General features: G+C 42.7%; 1 protein-coding gene across 2 annotated transcripts in view; it reads left to right on the top strand.

Moving 5' to 3' along the window:
- The window catches only part of zfpm1 (zinc finger protein, FOG family member 1), a 90,962-nt gene that overhangs the window by 45,841 nt on the left and 24,552 nt on the right, over nt 1-20,569 (top strand). For both annotated transcript variants that reach the window (XR_013933797.1, XM_080438583.1), the window contains exons 3-4: nt 3,288-3,431; nt 20,569. The exon at nt 20,569 is cut by the window's right edge and continues 133 nt beyond it. Coding sequence is in view for 1 of the 2 variants with exons in the window: in XM_080438583.1 (XP_080294709.1) it covers nt 3,288-3,431; nt 20,569 (145 nt within the window). In the remaining variant the exon portion in view is untranslated. The remainder of the gene's footprint in view (nt 1-3,287; nt 3,432-20,568) is intronic.

Genomic DNA, 20,569 nt, shown 5'->3' with positions numbered 1-20,569 from the left:
GTACCGAAATGAATGGAAACCAATTGCTTCTTGGAAGGTTACATAAAATTGTCAGTACTGATGTAAAGTGTACAGTATATGACTTCTAGACTGTGAGGCTGAGCTAATCATTTAACATTATTCCTTGTTCATTTTGGACACCTCTTCATGCATTTAAATGCAGCCTCTGCAGTTTGGAAATTGCAGTGGTTCATATTGCGATTTTGAGTTAAATTGCACATTCCAGGTTTGATTTGTCCTACCAGTGTATATACGCTAACACCCCCGGACATGCAATTTCAATAATTTTTATGCCACCAAGCACACCAGTTGAGTATGCGTTCCCCCCCCAATTGTTTAAAGTAAAATAATAATAATTTAAAAAATATATATATATATAATAATAATAATACAAATAATAACAATAATAATACAATACAACATCTCAGCTACCAAGTTAGTGGACCACAGTTGAACGTCCATAGGGGGAACGATGCAGAAATGAAGGGAGGGGAGTAAAGCTAAAACCATACGGAGGGCTGTAGAAGTTAGGAGTCGAGATTGTTGGGTGACTTTGCCCTGCAGGTGTGACAGGGGAAGTTTTGCTTATCAGATTGATGGAGACTGTCTCACCAGGGAGGGGGAGGGAGAGGGGGGGGGGGGGGCAGAAAAGTGTCTGTCTACTCCTCCTGATACCTGCCTCCCTGTCTGAGATGATATGGGAGATAATATTGATAATATTAAACGCAATAACTGTGTCTCCACCTTCCCTCCCTCGCCTCAGCCCCTGCAGGATAAAATCAATGTGCCATTCAATGTGATTTATAGCTGAAAATAATGGCACTGTTTAGGCAGGGAGGGGTGTGTGTGTGTGTGTGTGTGTGTACACGCACGTATGTGTGCTTTAGTGTGCCTACAGTATGTTACGGTGTACCTTTTTGAGCTGTGTGTGTGTGTGTTACTGTGTACCCTTTTGAGCTGTGTGTGTGTGTGTGTGTGTGTGTGTGTGAGAGGTTGATAGGTAGATGTGATGTAAAGATGGATGGTGTGTGCATATGGGATAATTGTGTCAGTTTCTGTGTGTGTGCGCGCGCACTGAGTGTGTTGATTTATTTGACGATGCAGATCCGATCTCTTAACTGTTACATTAATAACCGCGAGTGTGAGGGCGTCACGTGGTGCTGGGACGTTTATGGCTGGTATTGATCGGGCGTTATCGCTGTTTATCGAAGCGGGAATGCAAGGGTAAACACGGCCTTTGTGCACACAGCTGAGGTGTTATCGGGGAGGTGGGGTGATGATGGGGCGGGATTTGGGGATGGGGAGAGAGAGAGAGAAAGGAGATGGCGAGAGGAGGAAGTAAAGCAGAGAGAGAAGTTGGTAGGTGGAGGGAATTGATTGGGGCTTTGTTCCTCCGTGCTATTGTGGGAGGCCTGGAACAAGTCTTATAGGAAAGTGACTAGAATAGAGAGAAAGAGAGGTTTGAAAGGAAGTGATTTAGCTGAGAACAACTACTGTATATGGGGAGGGAAAAATTCCTATGATTTATCAAACATACAGTATGCCAGTTTGTGGACACTTTTATCCAAGGGGCCTTACATGCAATGAATGCAGCCATTGTTAACATAGATGGTACCCGTGGGAATGGAAGGCCTAACCCTAACACAGTTTATTTGTGCTGTGCTCTATAGTGACTACCACTAACCCTGCCAGTGCTAGGGTCATGTTCTAACCATACGTTATTGTACAGCTTATAGAAAATATCTGATCTCCAAGCTCACCGAGCACTACATCACCTCTCGGTATACACTGTCTATCCATCACTGCTCGCCTGTCGCCATTATTATTTTGTGTGATTTCCTGGTGTTGCGACACGTGTGAGCTTGTAGATAAGTAATTTTTGGCGAAGAGATTTGGTGGAGACAGAAAAAGGCAGTCCAAGTACAGTTGTAACTCAGGTCCGTTTTACTGAGAATACAGGGTTTAAGGGGTTAAAACAACAGGATAAACAGGGTTAATTCCCTGTGGGCTTGAACCCTAATTCTTGTAACCCAGTTACATGTTGTCAGTAAGTACCCAACCCTTGGCCAGATTATGATGTAAGGTTAACTGCAGGACACGACAGAGATCTTCAGTTAAGATAGTTCCTGTGATGTAACTATTAATCTGATCTATCTTATCATTAGTCACACTAATAGACAGACTCATCAGTGTGATGAACTGGTTGATATCGGCCACAGAGACAAAGTTCAGAGTCCACGCACGCATTCACAGATCCACAGATCCACACACAATTTACACACATTCTCATTCATTTATGCCCACACAGACACACCTTCATACATGTTCACAGACACACCTACCGCGCGCACACACACGCACAGACACACGCACACACACACACACACACACACACACACACACACACACACACACACACACACACACACACACACACACACACACACACACACACACAAGCACACAAGCACACCAATCATAGACACACACACAGACACACAAATGTAATGTAACAAATAACACTCAAGTCCACCCACACACAGATCTCTTTGATCAGGCAGCAGGAGGCTCTGTAATCATCCTGATCAATGCCAGTGATATCGATGCCACTGATTAGAGAAGAACACAGCCAGGCTCTGTCTTTGTTGAAGGTGACAGGAGTAGATGAGAGGAGGAACGAGATGCAAAGATAAGGACAGAGACACAGACACAGACAAAGAGAGAGAGAGAGAGAGAGACACACACACACACGCACACGCACACGCATACGCACACACAGATCAACGGACACACAGAGGAGCAGGTGTCGATTGAAGGAGAGCGAGCGAATAAGACAGACGGATGGACCAAAAGAAAAAAGAACGAGGGACAACACAAAGAGGGAGTTAGGACATTGTTTCTGATGAGTCTTTCTTCTCCAGCGTTGCAACGAGAATCAAAGGGTCCATCTCTGGTTGGGGAGGTGTTGTGTTACACAGCCCAGGGAGCTTTTTCACCACAGTCTTTGATCAACAGACAGGAACGGCCACTGCCCAGACGCACGCACACACGCACGCACACACGCACGCACGCACGCTAGCACGCACGCACGCACGCACGCACGCACGCACGCACGCACGCACGTACGTACGCACGCACACATACATGCAAACATTTACGCACAGGTGCGCATACACACACACTAGAAATGAGTCGCTGATGAATACCTTCTATGCTAGTGGCCAATCTGGCCATTATGCCAACGTGTTTAGTTATCACATGCTTATTGCTTATCCTTGTCTGTCCAGAGCCACGTACGCGGGACCCCCCGGGGGCCTCTGATGCTGAAGACAGGGGCGAGGAGGAGGAGGAGGACGGTCCAAGGCATAGCGCTGAAAAGGAGGGCGAGGAGCTTGAGCAAGAGGAGGAGGTTCTACACTGGAGAGGTCCAGGTGAGTCCTCTTCACCATGCCTAACAATCAAGAATAAATCATATCACACATTTTAAGTCTATAAAATGTATGTTTTGGTTTGGTCTGGAATTGAAGTTGTTGGAATGTGTGTATACAATATAGTATAGGTGCATACACATGTAGGATCACATCAGGCTAGATGTCCATATGAACTTACAGCAATATACTGTAGAGCAGTTGTCTGCATGGGAATAAGAAGGTTCCGGGTTCAATCCCCACTCCTTCTGGCATCATGTCGAACTGAACCCTTGAAGGAGCACTTCACCTTCATATAATTATCTTCATATCCTCACTAATCCTTACTAATGCTCATTATAAGGCATGGCATAATGTCCGTCTACTCGCTCTGCGTCTCATTGGTGGCTGTGGACAGTTCAGAAACCTGCCGACCAAATGAGAACATTTGTCCTGACAAATACTGTAAAACACTCAAATGTCCCAACCGCCAGCTTTGTCAAATAAGCCTGGTTTTCACCACAATTAAAATAATAATTGTTGTTTTCAGCGCTTACATAGACATTTGTCATGTTCTGGTCTGTTGAAAAGTGCAGTCACTAGGTGTGCTAAGCGCTAAAATAATTGTCCCCCATCCTGATGAAAATGCCTATGGTGCGCATCCATGTGCGCGTATACATGAACGTGCGCATACATGAGTGCATGAATGTGCACGTCAATTTAAGAGTCCCGGTTTCGGGCGTTGATATGGTCTTTGGTCACCCTACCTTAAAGGGCTATCCCAACCAGTATATTCTACTCTTATAATTTCATGATACTGTTAATAATGAAAACCATGATTCAAAGTATTAAAAAAATGTATTCTACTAAAGCTATGAGGTTGTGTATGCACCTGTGGGGGTGTGTGTGTGTGTGTGTGTGTGTGTGTGTGTGTGTGTGTGTGTGTGTGTGTGTGTGTATAATGCATGTATGCATATGTGTTGAAGTTATTACTCTTTTTCTACAGTATATTAGCCTCTAAGTTGTCACTGTCCATTAACGTTGTCCTTTTGTTATCCTATTGGAGATGTGAATGTGACAGGCCAGGGAATTTATTCAACTCGTGACAAAAACACAAACAGAGCTAAGAGGAGATAACAAGCAAATCGCCATAATTTTATTATTTATTTCCTCTCTTATCATGGTTTGTTTGGTTATTTATTTCTCTCTGTCTTCAATGAGTTAAATAATGCAAGAAGATTACCACACTATCTCCCATATTTCCTTTTCAAGCTGCACACGTTTTAAGCACGTTTGCACACGTGGGTTTATGGAGTGTGTGTGTATGTGTGTTGTGTGTCCGTATGTTTATGAGTGTAAACATCCACATGTATGTGTGCAACTGCACATACATCATTGTGTGAGTGTGACCGTGTGTGTGTGTGTGTGTGTGTGTGTGTGTGTATGTGTGTGTGTGTGTGTGTGTGTGTGTGCTTTTGAATTCTTCTGGTGGGGAGAGAGGATGTGTTCATTATCGTGCTGTCCCAGCCTCGTCCCTTTAACAGTAATTGGAGCGATATTAATTGCTGTGTGGTGGCTGGTTGATGGTAGCACCGTGATGCTGCTGTGATAGGGACCCCGTTTGTGTGTGTGTGTCCCCTCCCTCCCGTCCACACAAACTAACTGCCGGGCGAGCGAGGGAGAGGGAGAAGGAGGGATGGAGGGGAGGAGGGGGGGGGGGGGTTGAGGGAGAGATAGCCCCTCTATCAGCTCCGGAGCAGGCGCTGTCTTTATCAGGAGCACGATTGGCAAAAGGGAAACTTTGACCGGTCTGAATTTTTCTCTTATCGTCAAACCCCCCCCTCCCCCTCCTCCCCCCAACACCACCACAACCCCCCGCCGTCCTTCCATTCCTCTACCCCCCCCCCCCCCCCTTTCTGTCTTCCCTTCTTCCATTCACCCTCTCCTCTGCTCTCTCCATCACCACTAACAGCACCCCCCCCCTTTACGTTTCTTGTTTTTCGCTTTCTTATACCCCCCCCCCCCTCTCTCCACGCCCCAAGCCCCCACTGGCATGTTAGGAGTGGACGAACGGTGAACGTTCTCTTGTTCATACACACGCTCGCCGTCTAGCAGACATTTCCCATAAGCCAGGAAGGCAGGAAGAGAGAGAGAGAGATAGAGAAAGAGAGTAGTGTGTGAGAGAGAGAAGGGGGGGGGGGGGTATTAGCTCGTATGGAAGAAAACATGGCTTTATCTTATTTGTGAATGTTAGCATTCCGCACGTTTCTCACTGTCGTGGGTTTTACCCTCTCGGCCCTGGATCGCTCTGGGTTTGTTGAAGGACCCAAAGTTTCAGCTTATTATCATTTGTGTTTAGAGTTTTGGATATACGCGGCATGAGAAAATAATGACAAATAAAGATTATCTATCATTACATTCATGCACATTTGTTTTTCACCTTTACTTGACCCTTGGTCAATTGCATCTACGTGACAAAGTATCAAGATTTGTCAGTTAGTTTGTCAAACGGACAACGTTTTTATAAGTCCTTCGCCAGGTTCACAGACAGACATCACAAATGTTCATCTCTCACCTATTTCACTCCTACTCTGACACAATCAATCTATCCCTCCCTGGCAATCTCTTCGTTTTCTCCCATTTCTCGTTCTTTCTTGCTTTCCTCCATCCTCCTGCCATCTCTCCCTCCGTTGCTGTCTCTCAACCCCCCCCCCCCCCCCCCCCACACACACACACACACACACACACACACACACACACACACACACACACACCTGTCCATGCCTTCTCTCTCATCTCTTGGCGATTGCAGACAGGCAGTCATGGCTCTGTCTGCTAGTAATTGGCTCTCTCAGCCTCCATCCATCCTTCCCTCTGTCATACTTCATTCCATCTATCTTTCCAGCTCTCCATTCCTCTGCTCTCTAGATGTTTATGTCATGGCTGTTATGCGTCACGCTGAAGAAATATACAACTATCTCCATTCATGTCCTAAGGCGCTACTCCTAGCTCAGCTGACTCCAAATTTGTTGAATGTAAATTTCCGTTGAATAAAATTCCATGGGGGTTGTTTTAGTTTAGTTTAGTTCTATTAGATTTATTTTATTAGTTTCAGTCCATTTTAACTGTAATAATTTTTACAAATGAAACAAAATCTAAGAGTTTGAAGTTAAGAAAAAACATATTATAAATGCTAGAATTGAATTGAATACCATTTCCATGTACAGTAGTCCCTTTTGTATTATTATATCCATAATAATCACATTTTGTTCTGCTAAATAAGATGTCACCATAGAAAATAACCAACTTCCTACAACAGCAAAAATGTTACTAATTATAATTTGTGTTTTTTACCTTCTCAATAATAATAATAATTATTATTAATAATTCAATTAATTATATGGTATTATGATTTTAAGGCATTAATGGTAATTATTTTGATTATTTTGGATTATTGATTAATATCCTGTGCTCTTAGATAGTAACTAACAAAGCAGCAGGTTTTTCTACACTCTTCTCTGTTCATAAATAGCAATCAAAGTATCGCCTTTGATGTATCGTCTTCTGATATGAAAAATAAAACAAAACATGGAAACCCTAAGATGTTTGGATTGGATGTACAGTACACTGGAATGGATTGAAAGCTCCAGGAATATTCCGTTTCTCCATAATATTCTCCATAATATGGAGAATTTCTATTTGTTTAGCAACAGGACTACAGGTCTCCCTACCTGTCTTCCAACTCCTTGAAAACAAAAACACGGGGGAAAATTTACTTATGAAATCAGTTTTTTTTATAAGTATAATGTAAGATTTATGTGTGCATGTGCACGTGAGTTTGATGTGGTGTGGTGTGGTGGTATGGTGGGTGAGAGAGGCTAGGCGGTGGCTGGTCCCCAGTCCCTATCAGGGATGGCATGATACGCTAAAGCCGCCTTTTTAATCTACAATGTGTCCATGCTGCATGATATGCAAAATAAATTATGAGCAGGAGAAAAAAAATTATCTTTTGAATGACCTTGCTGGCTGGAGGGTTTCGATATTTTCTCCCTCACTGCTTAAAATTCTTGATATGCAAATAGTGTCACAGTAATCCCTTGTCATTCGCTGGCTGTCCGCTCATATTCTCTCCTTGCCGTCTTTCCCGGACCCATTGTCACCAGACGTGTTTTATTGAGTGAAAATATTTAATGTACTATACAGTATATATATATATGTATATGTATATGTATATGTGTATGTGTGTATATATATATATATACATACATACATACATACATACATACATACATACATACATACATACATACATACATACATACATACATACATACATGCACGCACATACACGCACACACACACACCTTCTGTGACCCTTCACAAATAAAAACTAGTCATGTCTGAGTCTGGTGGTAGATAGTTGCAAACACCATGTGTTCCTCGTGAGCGTTAGGACCCGAGTTTGAATCTGACTCCTGGTCTTGTCTCTCCTCTCTCTGCCCTTGGTTTCCCGTCTCTCTACACTCCTCTCTCTGATAAATGAAGAATAAAAATGCCCCCACCCCACACACCTTAAAAGGCATAACAATCTCCCCCACTCAAAGGAACTAATGCAGTGCTGGAGTGAGTCACATCTTCCTACCATGTGTGAGTCTTCAAGGAAAGGGATCTTTCTCTTTACTGTACAAAACAAAATCTTGAAAAGTTAAATTAACTAATTTCCGCCTGGCATCCCAATTTTGGGTATGTCATTATACTGTAGGTGAAAGCAACAAAAAAAAATCAAAACATAAACAAAACACAAATTGACAAATCTCCAAGCTCACAAGCTCACTGTGATGCAACCCTATTCTGGGCATGTCAGAATTCGCAACGTGTCTTTGTGTAGATCAGCTATTATCAGCTATAAGCAAAGACATTTGGTGGAGAGGGAAATATCGAGGGGACCAAGTATAGATCCCAGTCAGCGAAGTATAGAGGATTTAGGCTTTTTTGCTATGTACTGTATGTGACATGAGTTTAAAAGAGGGACCACTCTGAATTGCCCGATCACACTTTTGGACATCTAGTGAGTGGTGAGCTTTGAGGAGTCAGGTCTAGTGTAACCATTCAAGCGAGCCCACGGTTTCCTGCCTTCCCAGCACTTTTCTCCCCCCGACTCCTTATCCTCCCCAACAGAGTAATTCAAATTACCTCCAATAAAGCATTATAATGGCAAGCGTAATAATGGATATTATTATTTACCAAGCATGGTGGTGGTGGTTATCATATAGTAGTTAATTATAATAGAGCAAGGAGGCACAGTATATGCATATTATCATCACTGTATAAAGGATTCTAATTTATTTAGGGTAAGGAGCGAGAGATATGGGGGCTTGGTTGAGGCAGTTTCTGGATGATAGGGAAAGGCGAGGTGTTTTGTGCGAATCCGCGCGTGCGTGTGTGTGTGTGTGTGTGTGTGTGTGTGTGTGTGTGTGAGAGCGTGTTTGTGTTTGTGTTTGTGTGTGTGAGTGTGTGTTCCAGATTTTCTCTTTGTCAGCATACAACACATGCTTGTGTTAAAAGGAGCTAATAAGACCAGATGAAGGTAGAGGAGTGCAGGGGTAAAGGGAGTATACACCTGACCCTGCACTGTAAAACAAAACAAAAAAACATAACCACTTAAACAGGTTGTGAGCTTGTAGATCTGCTATTTTCATCGAATGTTCGCCTTTTGTGACATGCTTAGAATAGGGACACGAGGGTTCATGTAGTTAAAACAGTAATGTGAGTAGATGGATATACTGGGGAAAAAACAAAAAAGTAAACGTGATATCAGCAGATGAAATGTTGTACCCACTAGACTAATGATATTTTTATTGTTTGGAAAAGGAATGACATGAAATGTATGAGCATATTACAGTTGAGGACCTTACTTTGAAGGTTACATGTTTTTTTTGAAGGGACATTTGCATAAATGGTAGTTTCTTTCTCCATCACAGAGACAATGCCTTTGTTTCTGTATTTGATCAAACAATGCCTATTTAAATATCTTACTGTGGATGACTGAAACTTGAGCTGCAGTTGAGGCCAAGTAAGATATTAAGTAAGATATTAACACACAAGGTTTATATTAATGTTAGTTGTGTTTTGCAACTATTCAAGGAAACCATAGAGAGAAAAAGGTTACACAGCCAGGCTACATTTAATGCACATGCCTTATCTTGGTACAAAAAAACTTTTAATGAAAGCAGAGATGTGTGTGTGTGTGTGTGTGTGTGTGTGTGTGTGTGTGTGTGTGTGTGTGTGTGTGTGTGTGTGTGTGTGTGTGTGTGTGTGTGTGTGTGTGTGTGTGTGTGTGTGTGTGTGTGTGTGTGTGTGTGTGTGTGTGTGTGTGTGTGTGTGTGTGTGTGTTACTGTGCATGTATCTGTTATCTGGTAGGCCAGCAACATAGAGTAGCATTAAGACAGTTAACTCCTGATGAGATGTCATCTCCAGACCAATGACCATACAAGGTTGGCAGGGGTGAGACCAGGATAGAGAGATTCAGGTTTAGAGAGATGAAAGAGGGAAAGAAAGAAATAAAAACTAACACACAAGAGCAGTACAGATATGAGATTAGGATAGAGGGATCAGGAGAGGATATTTGAAACCAGTGAGGTTAGAATAGAGGGATGAGTAGTGAAGGGGTAATAATATATGCTTTACAGAGAGAGCGAGGTGGTGAGTCAGTTATGAATGATAAAGAATAATGGACAACTAGTCCATACCCTTGGATACACACTTCCCAGCTACTGTGCGTGCAGACTTAGGTCTGCGACCGTGACTACAGATCTCATAACCCAAATTAATAGCATCAATTTGGGTTAAATAAACGATCAGCTTTGTCAATCCCTGCACATGTGCCAATAATCAATGCCTATGTGCAATTTCAGATCGATTGGCCAACCCACTGAGGAGGAAAATGCATGAGAATAGTCCCTCCCTGCATGGGAAAATCTGTTTTTTCAGATTGATTGGTCAACGCTGTAATTTTTATAGAACGCACCAGTTTATTATTATTATTAGGGGGCCAAGCATGTCAGTCTTTTGTATTTGCTGGTTTTCTTCTTATTTGGTGGCTGTTGTAGCTGAATGCGTTGAGAGGACGCCTGGGAAACAGAAGGTCACAGGTTCTATTCCAGGCCCCGGCTAAACCGATTGGCCAGGAATAGTGATGAAAAGCTATAGCCTAATTAGAATAATTTATTGTTGAAATTGGCAAACTTTTGTCTTGATGACTGAAAGAGTTTGAAATCTGCCATTATAATATCCACAGTCCCCCAGAACTCTGCTCAGCAATGCAACCAATGCTCATTTGTGAATTGTCTTTTTTCTCTCAAGTTCAGTCTATTATGTTTCTATGGCTTATTGCGCATATTGCATATTGCTTTTTCTATATTGTATTGCATTGCTTGGCCCCCATATTGCTGCTAGCAGCTATATTTATTTTTATTCCCAGATTCTCAGACGCAAGAGTAGACTTTGGACTTTTTGATACATCTCTGTCTCTTTCTCTCCCTGTCTCTGTCTGTCTTTTTCTCTTTCTCACTCTCTCACCATCTTTTGCTCCCTCTGTATGTCTCCCCATAACCTTGTTCCATATCATAGGCAGCAGATATCTCTCTCTCTCTCTCTCTCTCTCTCTCTCTCTCTCTCTCTCTCTCTCTCTCTCTCTCTCTCTCTCTCTCTCTCTCTCTCTCTCTCTCTGTTAACACCCTGTCAATTCCACCTGTCAATCAAGGCGGTCTGAATTTATGATTGGTTGTCATGTCTCCAGCGGGCTTGTCTCGTCAGCTGGGCCGCCAGACACCTGCACAGAGCTAACCTCAGAGTGCAGGCGGCGGTGGGGGAAACTGACGACTTGAAGAGAACTGCAACGGAAACCTGCTTATTTTGGCACATGTTTGCACAAAGAAAAAATCCGAGCCATGACAGCTACTGTATAACACTCAAATAAATATGCACGATTTGGCAGTACAGCGTAGTTCTTGAGTACGTTTTGGGGTTTGCGTTTCACTTTGTTGGGGCACCCATGTGCATTTATTAACCCCTTTAATTGTGGCATACTGTATGAATTAATGTTGCAGGGATCACCTGTCGAAGTGTACTAAGCTCATGACAGACTCGCCTTTAGTTTAATTTCTATTTAAAGACCAAGCTAAATTTTGTCCTTAGCTGGTAATGGAAGGTGTTGCCTCCAGGGTGCCTGAAGGGCCTGAAAAACACACACACACACACACACACACACACACACACACACACACACACACACACACACACACACACACACACACACACACACACACACACACACACACACACACTCCTCTTCCCCCCCATCTCCTCACTCCAGCTTGTCTCTGATGTGTCACTCTCTTCCCCTCCATGATGATTGATAGGCGCAGGGGCCATAATCTTTAGGAACATTTCTCACTGCTGTCCAGCCCCTATCACCCAGCTGCTCCCATGGTCCATGTGTTAGCCCAGGCAGGCTTGGTGTTGATGGTGGGACGGGACGGGACATTGGCACGCTGATTACCACCCTATCAGATGCCTGGCCTCTCCTGCAGTCGCTGCACCACATCCTGCAGACCTTCCTCTCCTGCAGAAATACACAGACACACACACGCACACGCACACACACACACACACACACACACAAACAAATGCACAAGCACGCACACATGCACGCGCACGCACGCACACACGCACGCACGCACACAGACACACTTTTTCTCTGTCTTTGCTTAATTTTTGTCCTTTCATGCTCTCTCTTTCGTCACGATAATGCTTTATCGCTCTCATGTCCCCCTCTCTCCCTCCATCTCTCATACACTCACTCTCCCTTTCTCTCTCCCTCTCTCTCACATTCTCTTTCTCTCTCAGTCCTCTATCTCTTCCCCACCAGACTTTCACCAGCTTCCTTCCTAGACTTATTAGACAAGAGTTAGTACAGCAGTATGGTGTAAGGTCTGAGGAGTGTATCTGTGTATGTGTAGAGATATAAGGACTGTATTCATATAGTGAACCTAAGTATGCAGGTTCAAACCAAATGAGTATGGTAAATGGTGTGTTGCTAAATATTATTTAGTACCACAACAATGCACATTTTACCAGACACACAAAGTGGCAATTTTGGTCTTACTCACACTCGGGATGTGGGAAATCCCCCCCCCCCCCCCCCCCCGAATCAATTTATAAATTATGACAATGCAAGATATATGTACTGTAAGGTTGAGATATATTTGTGTATGTTTTCTAGTTGCAGACTTTGAACACAATGTTGGAGGAAAGTGCTAAATTTTACAGCTCCACGTTGTCTGTTTAATTTCTGAACCTCTGAATGACCCTGAGTATGTCGAGCGAGTCTATCACTCTTTAACTTTTCACGTTTCCCTTTCCCAGCCCGCATTGCCGATACCGGCCTGATTGAAACGTCCTTCGCGGAGCCAGAAGGAGTTGTTAAAGCAGACATGAATTAATGATTGAATTAATTATCGGAGTCACATAGCGTACAATTAATTTTGTGGCTTTGCCTGAGTCTTTTTTTCCCCGCCGTCGCTGCGTAGAGAATGTCAAGAAACATTTTCTAATTAATTTATGTGTGATTATCAGGGATAGTTTCTGGAAGGTCTCCACTTTCAATTTGTGAAAGGCTAGCAGTGGAGTGAGGGGAGGCTGGGAGAGATGGGCGTAGGGAGAGTGAATAAGAGAGTGGGCGCACACACACGAGTGGGCGCACACACGCGCACACACACACACGCATGCGCACACACACACACACACACACACACACTTGCGTACATGCACACTCTCTCTTCCTCTGTCAATTTCTCTCACATAACCCCACACACATACACACGCACACACACACACGCACACACACACACACACACACACACACACACACACACACACACACACACACACACACACACACACACACACTCACCATGGTTTTGTGCTAGAATCACTTTCTTGAGAATCCCGCCCCATTCCTTGAATCTTGACCCCTTTTAATGATGTTCTTTCTAGTCTGTTTGCTCTGAATCACCACATGAATAATGGAATGTGTTGAATTTTGAACAGTACTACTAGGGGTGGGCAATATTATATTGATATCGTGATATTACCCTGTGGACCGCACTAAATAGCATTTCACTTTTTGTGTACTTGTATTAGTGTAGTTGTGACAAATAAAGCCTTCTTGATTCTTGATATGGGACTAGATATCGTCTGGTATTTTGGATATCGTAATTTGGCAAATTGCGTTTTCAGTACTTATTTTATATTTTCAAACATTACCAAAAAAAGAAGAAAGGCAATCTACAAGCTAACAACGTGTCGCTGTGTGGTGCATTGTGATGGGCAATCTTTGCTATTTTAGATTTTTTGGGGGAAAATGTGAAAGAATTTGATATTATTGACACAATACCATATTATCTTCTGTCACAATATTGAAGTATTTGGTCAGACATATTGGGATATTTGATTTTATCCATAGCGCCCAGCCCTATCAGTTTTATCTAACAATCAAGGCTGAAGATTTCACTAAATGCAGATATTCTAGATATGGCTTGGCAGTTGGCACACTCAAAGTCATACTACCTGTGGCTGTCTAAAGAGTCCCAACTGTTAAGAATATCATTTTATTTGTGGTAGATGTTTTACAATTATTTTATTTAGGAAAAACTTTGATTTGATTTCTTCTGCTTTTCCCTTACTGACTGACTACTTAGATGAGACCATACTCTGTCTCTTTCTCTCTCACAGACAGACAGACAAACAGACAGACAGACACTACAGACAGACAGACACTACAGACAGACAGACACTACAGACTGCACACATACACAATCTTTATCAGCAATATATAAAACACACTGCACCCTCAGCCCACATATTTGAATGCCAAAAATGAAGTTTTTCTCCCCTGTGAATGTCAGCATACTTTGCATTTGTGCTCATCTTAAGACGGATGGGGCATTGCTTCATCCAGCCTTGTCACTCTGTCTCTCCCTTGTTCTGTCTCACGCCCTTCGTCCTCCTAACAGAGGGGAAGATGTTCTTTTAAGTTTCTTCGTTTTTTGTTGTTGTTTTTTATTATGATCACTTTATCTTTCCTCACATTTGGGAATTTGCATGTTTGCTTCTTGCTCTTTTCTGGTGCTGTATGTATTTTGCAGATAAAAGTTCAGCAGTGCAGTTAAGAGAAATTAGTTGGGTAAACAGTGGTAAATGTCAATGATAAAGTTCTGTTGAAGCTCATCTGATTAGCATGGCTACGCAGGTGTCTTATCTTGCCTGTGCAACGGAGGGTAAAATGGAAATGATTGCGTGGTCCTGAGCAGTTGATGCCTATCCCAGAAATGTCTATCTATTGAGCTGCTGAGTCTGCCGGACACCACAGACCTGGGCTGAAGATGATGGAGAGAGAGAGAGAAAAATAGGAAGAGCTGTCGAGGGTTGTATTTGTGAAGAGGAGGGGGGGGGGGTGAGCGGAGAAAGAGGAAAGAAATCACTTTTATAATGTCACTTTGCAAAAGGGTTGTTCTTAACCACTCTCTATACTATAATACTTAGTTGACCGGGATCAGCGCTGTACTTGGTCCTGTCTTTTTGTCCTCTACACCATGGGTCTTCAACAGGGGGTCTGAGACCCCTAGGCTAGGGGGTCCTCAAAGTTACTACAGGGGGGCCGCCAAGTCTTTGTGTGATAGGAACCTTTTTTGTTTTACATGATCTACATAACCCTAGCATCCCTATTCTGAAGGGAGCATTTGCCGAAAATAGCAGATCTACAAGCACGAGCTTGTAGATCTGCTATTTTCGGTTTGGTGTAGAGGGAAAAGAAGCAAACCAAGTACAGAGCCATGGTCAAGTGGTACATTTACTAAGTATTGAGGGTACGTGGGGAAATGTCTGAAATAAATAAAGTCAACGTAGTGGGGTCCCTGCTTCATCTCTCTCTCAGCAAAGGGGTCCTTGGCCTGAAAGAACGTTGAATACCCCTGAGCTCTACACCAAGGCTGTGTCCGAAATCACTCACTAGTGCACTTTATAGTGATTCAGCCATTTTGTAGTGGTGTTCAAATGTATAGTGATCATTATTATACCCTATTAGTGGACTCATTCTATCCCACAATGCACCGTGAAATGTAGGGTACAGGCGATGATCACTAGCCAAGCTCTGCCAATCCCACAATGCATTGCGCTGGTTCCGCTGAAAGAAGAAAACTGAAAAACCACAACAAGAATGATTGTGCCCGTCACAGAAGAACGAGAGAGGGAGAGAGAACCTGTCGTACAAGTATAATATACATGCAAATTATATATTAATATATAATGATGTAATAACATGTAAGGATAATATTAACTATTTATCACACTTATACGGGAGTGTTTTTTGATACATCCATGGGGTGTTTGTTTATCGCTGTAAACAGCCAACGCTGATTTGGGACGTTTTCATTGTGCGACAGCGATGACGTAATTGACGGCGACCCGAGTAGTGTCCGAAAATATTTTTTTATTTCGCAGATGAGTTCACTATATAGTCCTCTACATCTGACTCACTATTTAGGGAGTAGTGACTGAATTCGGACACAATGCAAATCTCTATCCTAAACCCTACTTCACTGACTGGAGTCCTCCAGGGGTCTACTCTATACTACTGGGTCCCTTACTTTTTTCCCTTTACACCAAATATATTTGATAAAAGCTGAAGCTCACCATGTGAAAACCCTTAACAGAGTGAAAGAGAGAGATTTCTTTGCTCTTTTCTAAGTTTATTGTAATTTTTTATGTTCCATCACCACAACTCCGACTCATACTGACTCAGCAGAGTGTGATTATTATTATGTTTTCATTATATTTTAACAAGCTACACTAAGAAACTTCTTCCCCTATTATATGATATAACATGGACATCCTAACATTTGACATGTCCTGTGAATAGAGGAACCCCTCGCACGAGGACCGGAGAGAGAGAGAGTGTAGGGGAAGAAGTGTTGGGATTTGTCATTCAGCAGAGGTTAAACCCCACCTATTAGTGTGGGGTCGGAGTGCCGCACAGATAAAGATTTCCTGTTGTACTGTGTCAAAAAATCAATAGCTCCGCCGCGATGTGCTCATTTGATATCAACAATAGTCTTTTTAAAAATCAATTAGCCCTGATAGAAGAGACATCAGTGTTGGGTTACACCCTCTTTCTCTTCCTCATCGATATCCAATCAGGCATGCTGTTTTTGAGGGTGCTCTTCCCGCATTGGTCGATGGAAGATGATGTCCCAGAGTGTGGGTTTCCATATGTGCTGACCCGCAGAGCAAGTTAGGTTGACCTATGTTGTGTTGGAGATAAGTTGATGATTAGCTACCCAGTCAAGGTACTGCTGTGTGACTGTATGAGCTCTTACCGTTTAGTCTTGTAGCGTCCATGCGTGCGTGTGTGAGAGAGGTTGGGTGGTGTGTGGGTCTACAACAGTTATGAGTTTAACTTGAATCACAACACCAGGAATTGACTATATATATATGTATGTATATATATATATATATATATATATATATATATATATATATATATATGTGTGTGTATATATGTGTGTATATATATATATGTATGTGTATATATGTGTGTATATATGTATATGTATGTATATATATATATATATATATATATATATATGTATATATGTATATATATATATATATATATATATATATATATATATATATATATATATATATATATATATATATATATATATATATATATATGTAAGACAACGTATGAAAATCATTATTTACTATGACCCTATTACCTCTGCTCCCACTCCTCTTCTTTCCCTCCCATCGCACCTCCCTCCCTACTGCCCACTCTGCGGTTAATTGCATTAGTCATTTCATTAATGACAGACTGATTGTTTTATTGTGCTGGCTTGTCAAAGGGGCCTGGACGCCCCAGTTGCTGCTGAAGCGTCTGTATTGATAAGGTTGTGTGTGTGTGTGTGTGTGTGTGTGTGTGTACATGTGTGGAGGTTGATGTGTTGGTGCTGCATGACTAGAGATTGTGTGTGTGTGTGTGTACATACAATGTCAAGCGTAAATGAATAAAGCTGTGTGTATTTTGTGGAGCTGGATGTTATTGATAACAATCCTAGTCAGCCTTGTGTTTTGGTGAATTATCATGAATCACCATTCAATAGACAAGCTTGTGTGTGTGTGTGTGTGTGTGCGTGTGTCTGTGTTTCTTTAGCATTAATTTGGTGAAATATAGGGTTTTAAATATTGCAAACATATCTACTGTACAGTATGTGTGTACTGTACATGTCTGCATGAGTCTGAACACATCAGAAATAAAGAAGTGTCAGACAGAACTGTGATGGTGGTAATGGGTAGTGCAGCCTTATTGATAAGCACACTGGGTCATTATGAGGGTCTGAGGCAGGCAGGGAGGGGTAATTAACAAGGATTAGGATTGTTGGAGGCCCCATGTTAGTCTAGTGAACACAGCTAACCTGTTGGGATTAGCAAGAAGCACTGATTACACTATCCCCTCTATCCCTCTGTGGTCACCTTCTCCCTCTCTCTCTTTCATATGCAATGAGTGGTTGAATGTAACTGATTTTTCAGACCACCTCTGGGAGTGATCACATTTATGAAAGTCTGAAAGACAAAAAAAAATACCACATTTTATTTCAAATATTTTCGATTGCTTTCGGGATTTTCCCGAAACAATGGAATAGTGAAGATTAACCTATTAAAAACCGGTAAAGCATCTGTGTCATTTTAGATTTTTGCGTTGGCAATTCAATAATAGCAGATATACAAGCTTGTACATCTGCTATTTTTGAACATCTTTTAAAAATCTTGAAAGTGTTTGAAACATTTAAAATGATTTTGAATTATGAAAGAGTTTGAAAGCTACTGATTTAGAAGGCATTTGTAGAATCGGACTCAGGTCTTAATGGGTTAACATAGATAGAGTAAGTTATGGCCACCATAGCTGTTCAGTCAGAGCTCAAAGATTGGATATCCTGTATGAAGTGTAGTCATTTAGAAAAGTCTCCAATGACAATGTCGACCCCAAAGCAAGGGTTGCATGGAAGGATATGACACAACTGGCTATGCACGTAGGGGACACCATGTTTTCTGTCTTAATAACTGACAAAGTAATCTCTCCGTCTATGGTGTTTATAAGTTAATATCTGTGTTTTCTCACTGGGGTAAAATCCCAAGACAATTTCACAATGAGGGTCACTGTAGCTGGTCAAGCTGATAAGAGGGTCATGTGAACGGGATTGACCAATGGCGTGGATGCAAACTGGACATTGATGAAGTGTTGAGATAAAGAAGGTCAGAGTGGCCAAACTGAGGCCCCAGCGGATGATGGGAGATAGGATACTGACTGAACAGATGCTGGACTTCAGACTAACTGACTCAACAGGCCAAACTAGACTGGCTGGTCTGGTGACTAGACCCAGGAGTCTTGCTCGAGTTGGACCTCAGACAAAAATAAATCGTGCTAATTTCCAAACTTCAACGACATCCAAAAAGGTTCCTTCATCTGGTCACTCTGAAATGTCCACGGCTCCTCTGATAGGTTCTAGATAATAGCTACAGTAATATACTGCAGTGATTTAAAACTAGAGCTCAAACCAAAACCAGAGCAATTAATATTGACACTAAAGCCCACCTGAAGGGCGCCCATCAGTTTGTAGCAAGCGGCAAGCTCTGCTGTCCACTGAGGGAAGAGACTGAAAGGCTGGGTTGATTGCAGTGTGAGGTACATTTCTCCAGTGCGGTGTGCAATTTGTATAATGTAAGCAGAGTATCATTGTAGTTCAGTGTTATGCATGAGAGGAACAGGTCACCTCCTGTATGACACTGCAATAACGGTTGCTCAGACATCGACAGATTACAATTTTGACCACATGCAGCCGTTAAAAAGTCATCATTAATTCACATCTCCCTCAAACCCGTGTTCCTTCTGTCTTCCTCCCTCAGCCACTCCCCCGCTTCTAACCCCCCTGCCACCTCCCTCCTTCTCTTCCCTCTGTACACTCCCCCCCCCCCCCCCCGGCTGTGGGAAAGCCATTTTATCAGCGTCTGTCCGTTGTTCTCTGGTGAGGATAGATACAGAGAAGATAGATGAGTGTTTTGACATGGAGAGTGTTAGACAAACACTCTTATCGGCCCGCCACTTTAGGCCGACCCCCGAAACACTCGCCTGAACCATGGAGAGAGCGGGGGTGGGGGGTAGTGGTGTGTGTGGTGAGGGCGGGTTGGGGGGGGGGTGGGGGTCAAATTTTGTGCGTATGCGTATGAGAAAGAGAGAAAAAGGGAGATAATGTCGAACTGAGAGAGAGGCAGGCAGAAAGTTTTCCCCCTTGTCCAGAAGCATACCCCAAAGGCACAACATGTAACCGAAGCAGGTGGTATTAATCCCACCCAGTTGATCAAAGAGCCTGACGGAACAGCCTGTATTACAGCTCAAGCTCATCAATTTATTACCAGATGTGCCGACAGTCTATTGCCTCCTCCAAAGTTGAGCGTTGCTCTCCCCAGCAGCTCTAGCTGTCTAAGTTTTAAATAGATGGACAAATCTCCCATGCCCCCTGCAGTGCCCCAGCTATCAGCCTCTATCTGGGCTGTAGCAGACTCTAGCCAAAGCCCTGACTCCCATCCTTCTACAGTTATCACTTTGAGGAAGTACACTGTAAGAGGCTGGACAGCACGTGGGTCCGTTTGTTTCAAACTCCCCCTAGTGTTGAGTGTTCTGGTGCACCTTCCTGGATGCTGTGTGCCATGGGTTCATGTCAGGTTCAACCCGTGAGAAGCTTTCAACCTCTTAAAACTAGTTGGTGTTTTATGCTTTATTCCACATCTCTTCTCTATATAGAACCATTTAATTCTTCCAGTCAATGACTTTCAGTATCTCTGCATGATTGTGTGAAGCAAACAATTTCCCAGATTAGTCATGAAAACATTGTCCTCTCATCAGTTTGCCTGGTGTTGTTATTGTCATTATATGCTGTTGGCTTGCTGGTCTACCAACATGACAGATAAGTAAATGGATCTCTCTCTCTCTCTCTCTCCCTCTCTCTCTCTTTCTGTCTATTTATTCCTATCTATTTATAGA

This window comes from Gymnoscopelus braueri, assembly GCF_963280865.1.
Source record: "Gymnoscopelus braueri genome assembly, chromosome: 9".
Lineage (NCBI taxonomy): Eukaryota > Metazoa > Chordata > Actinopteri > Myctophiformes > Myctophidae > Gymnoscopelus > Gymnoscopelus braueri.
The sequence above is the reverse complement of the archived record's forward strand: the minus strand, read 5'-3'. Positions and strand labels throughout refer to the sequence as shown.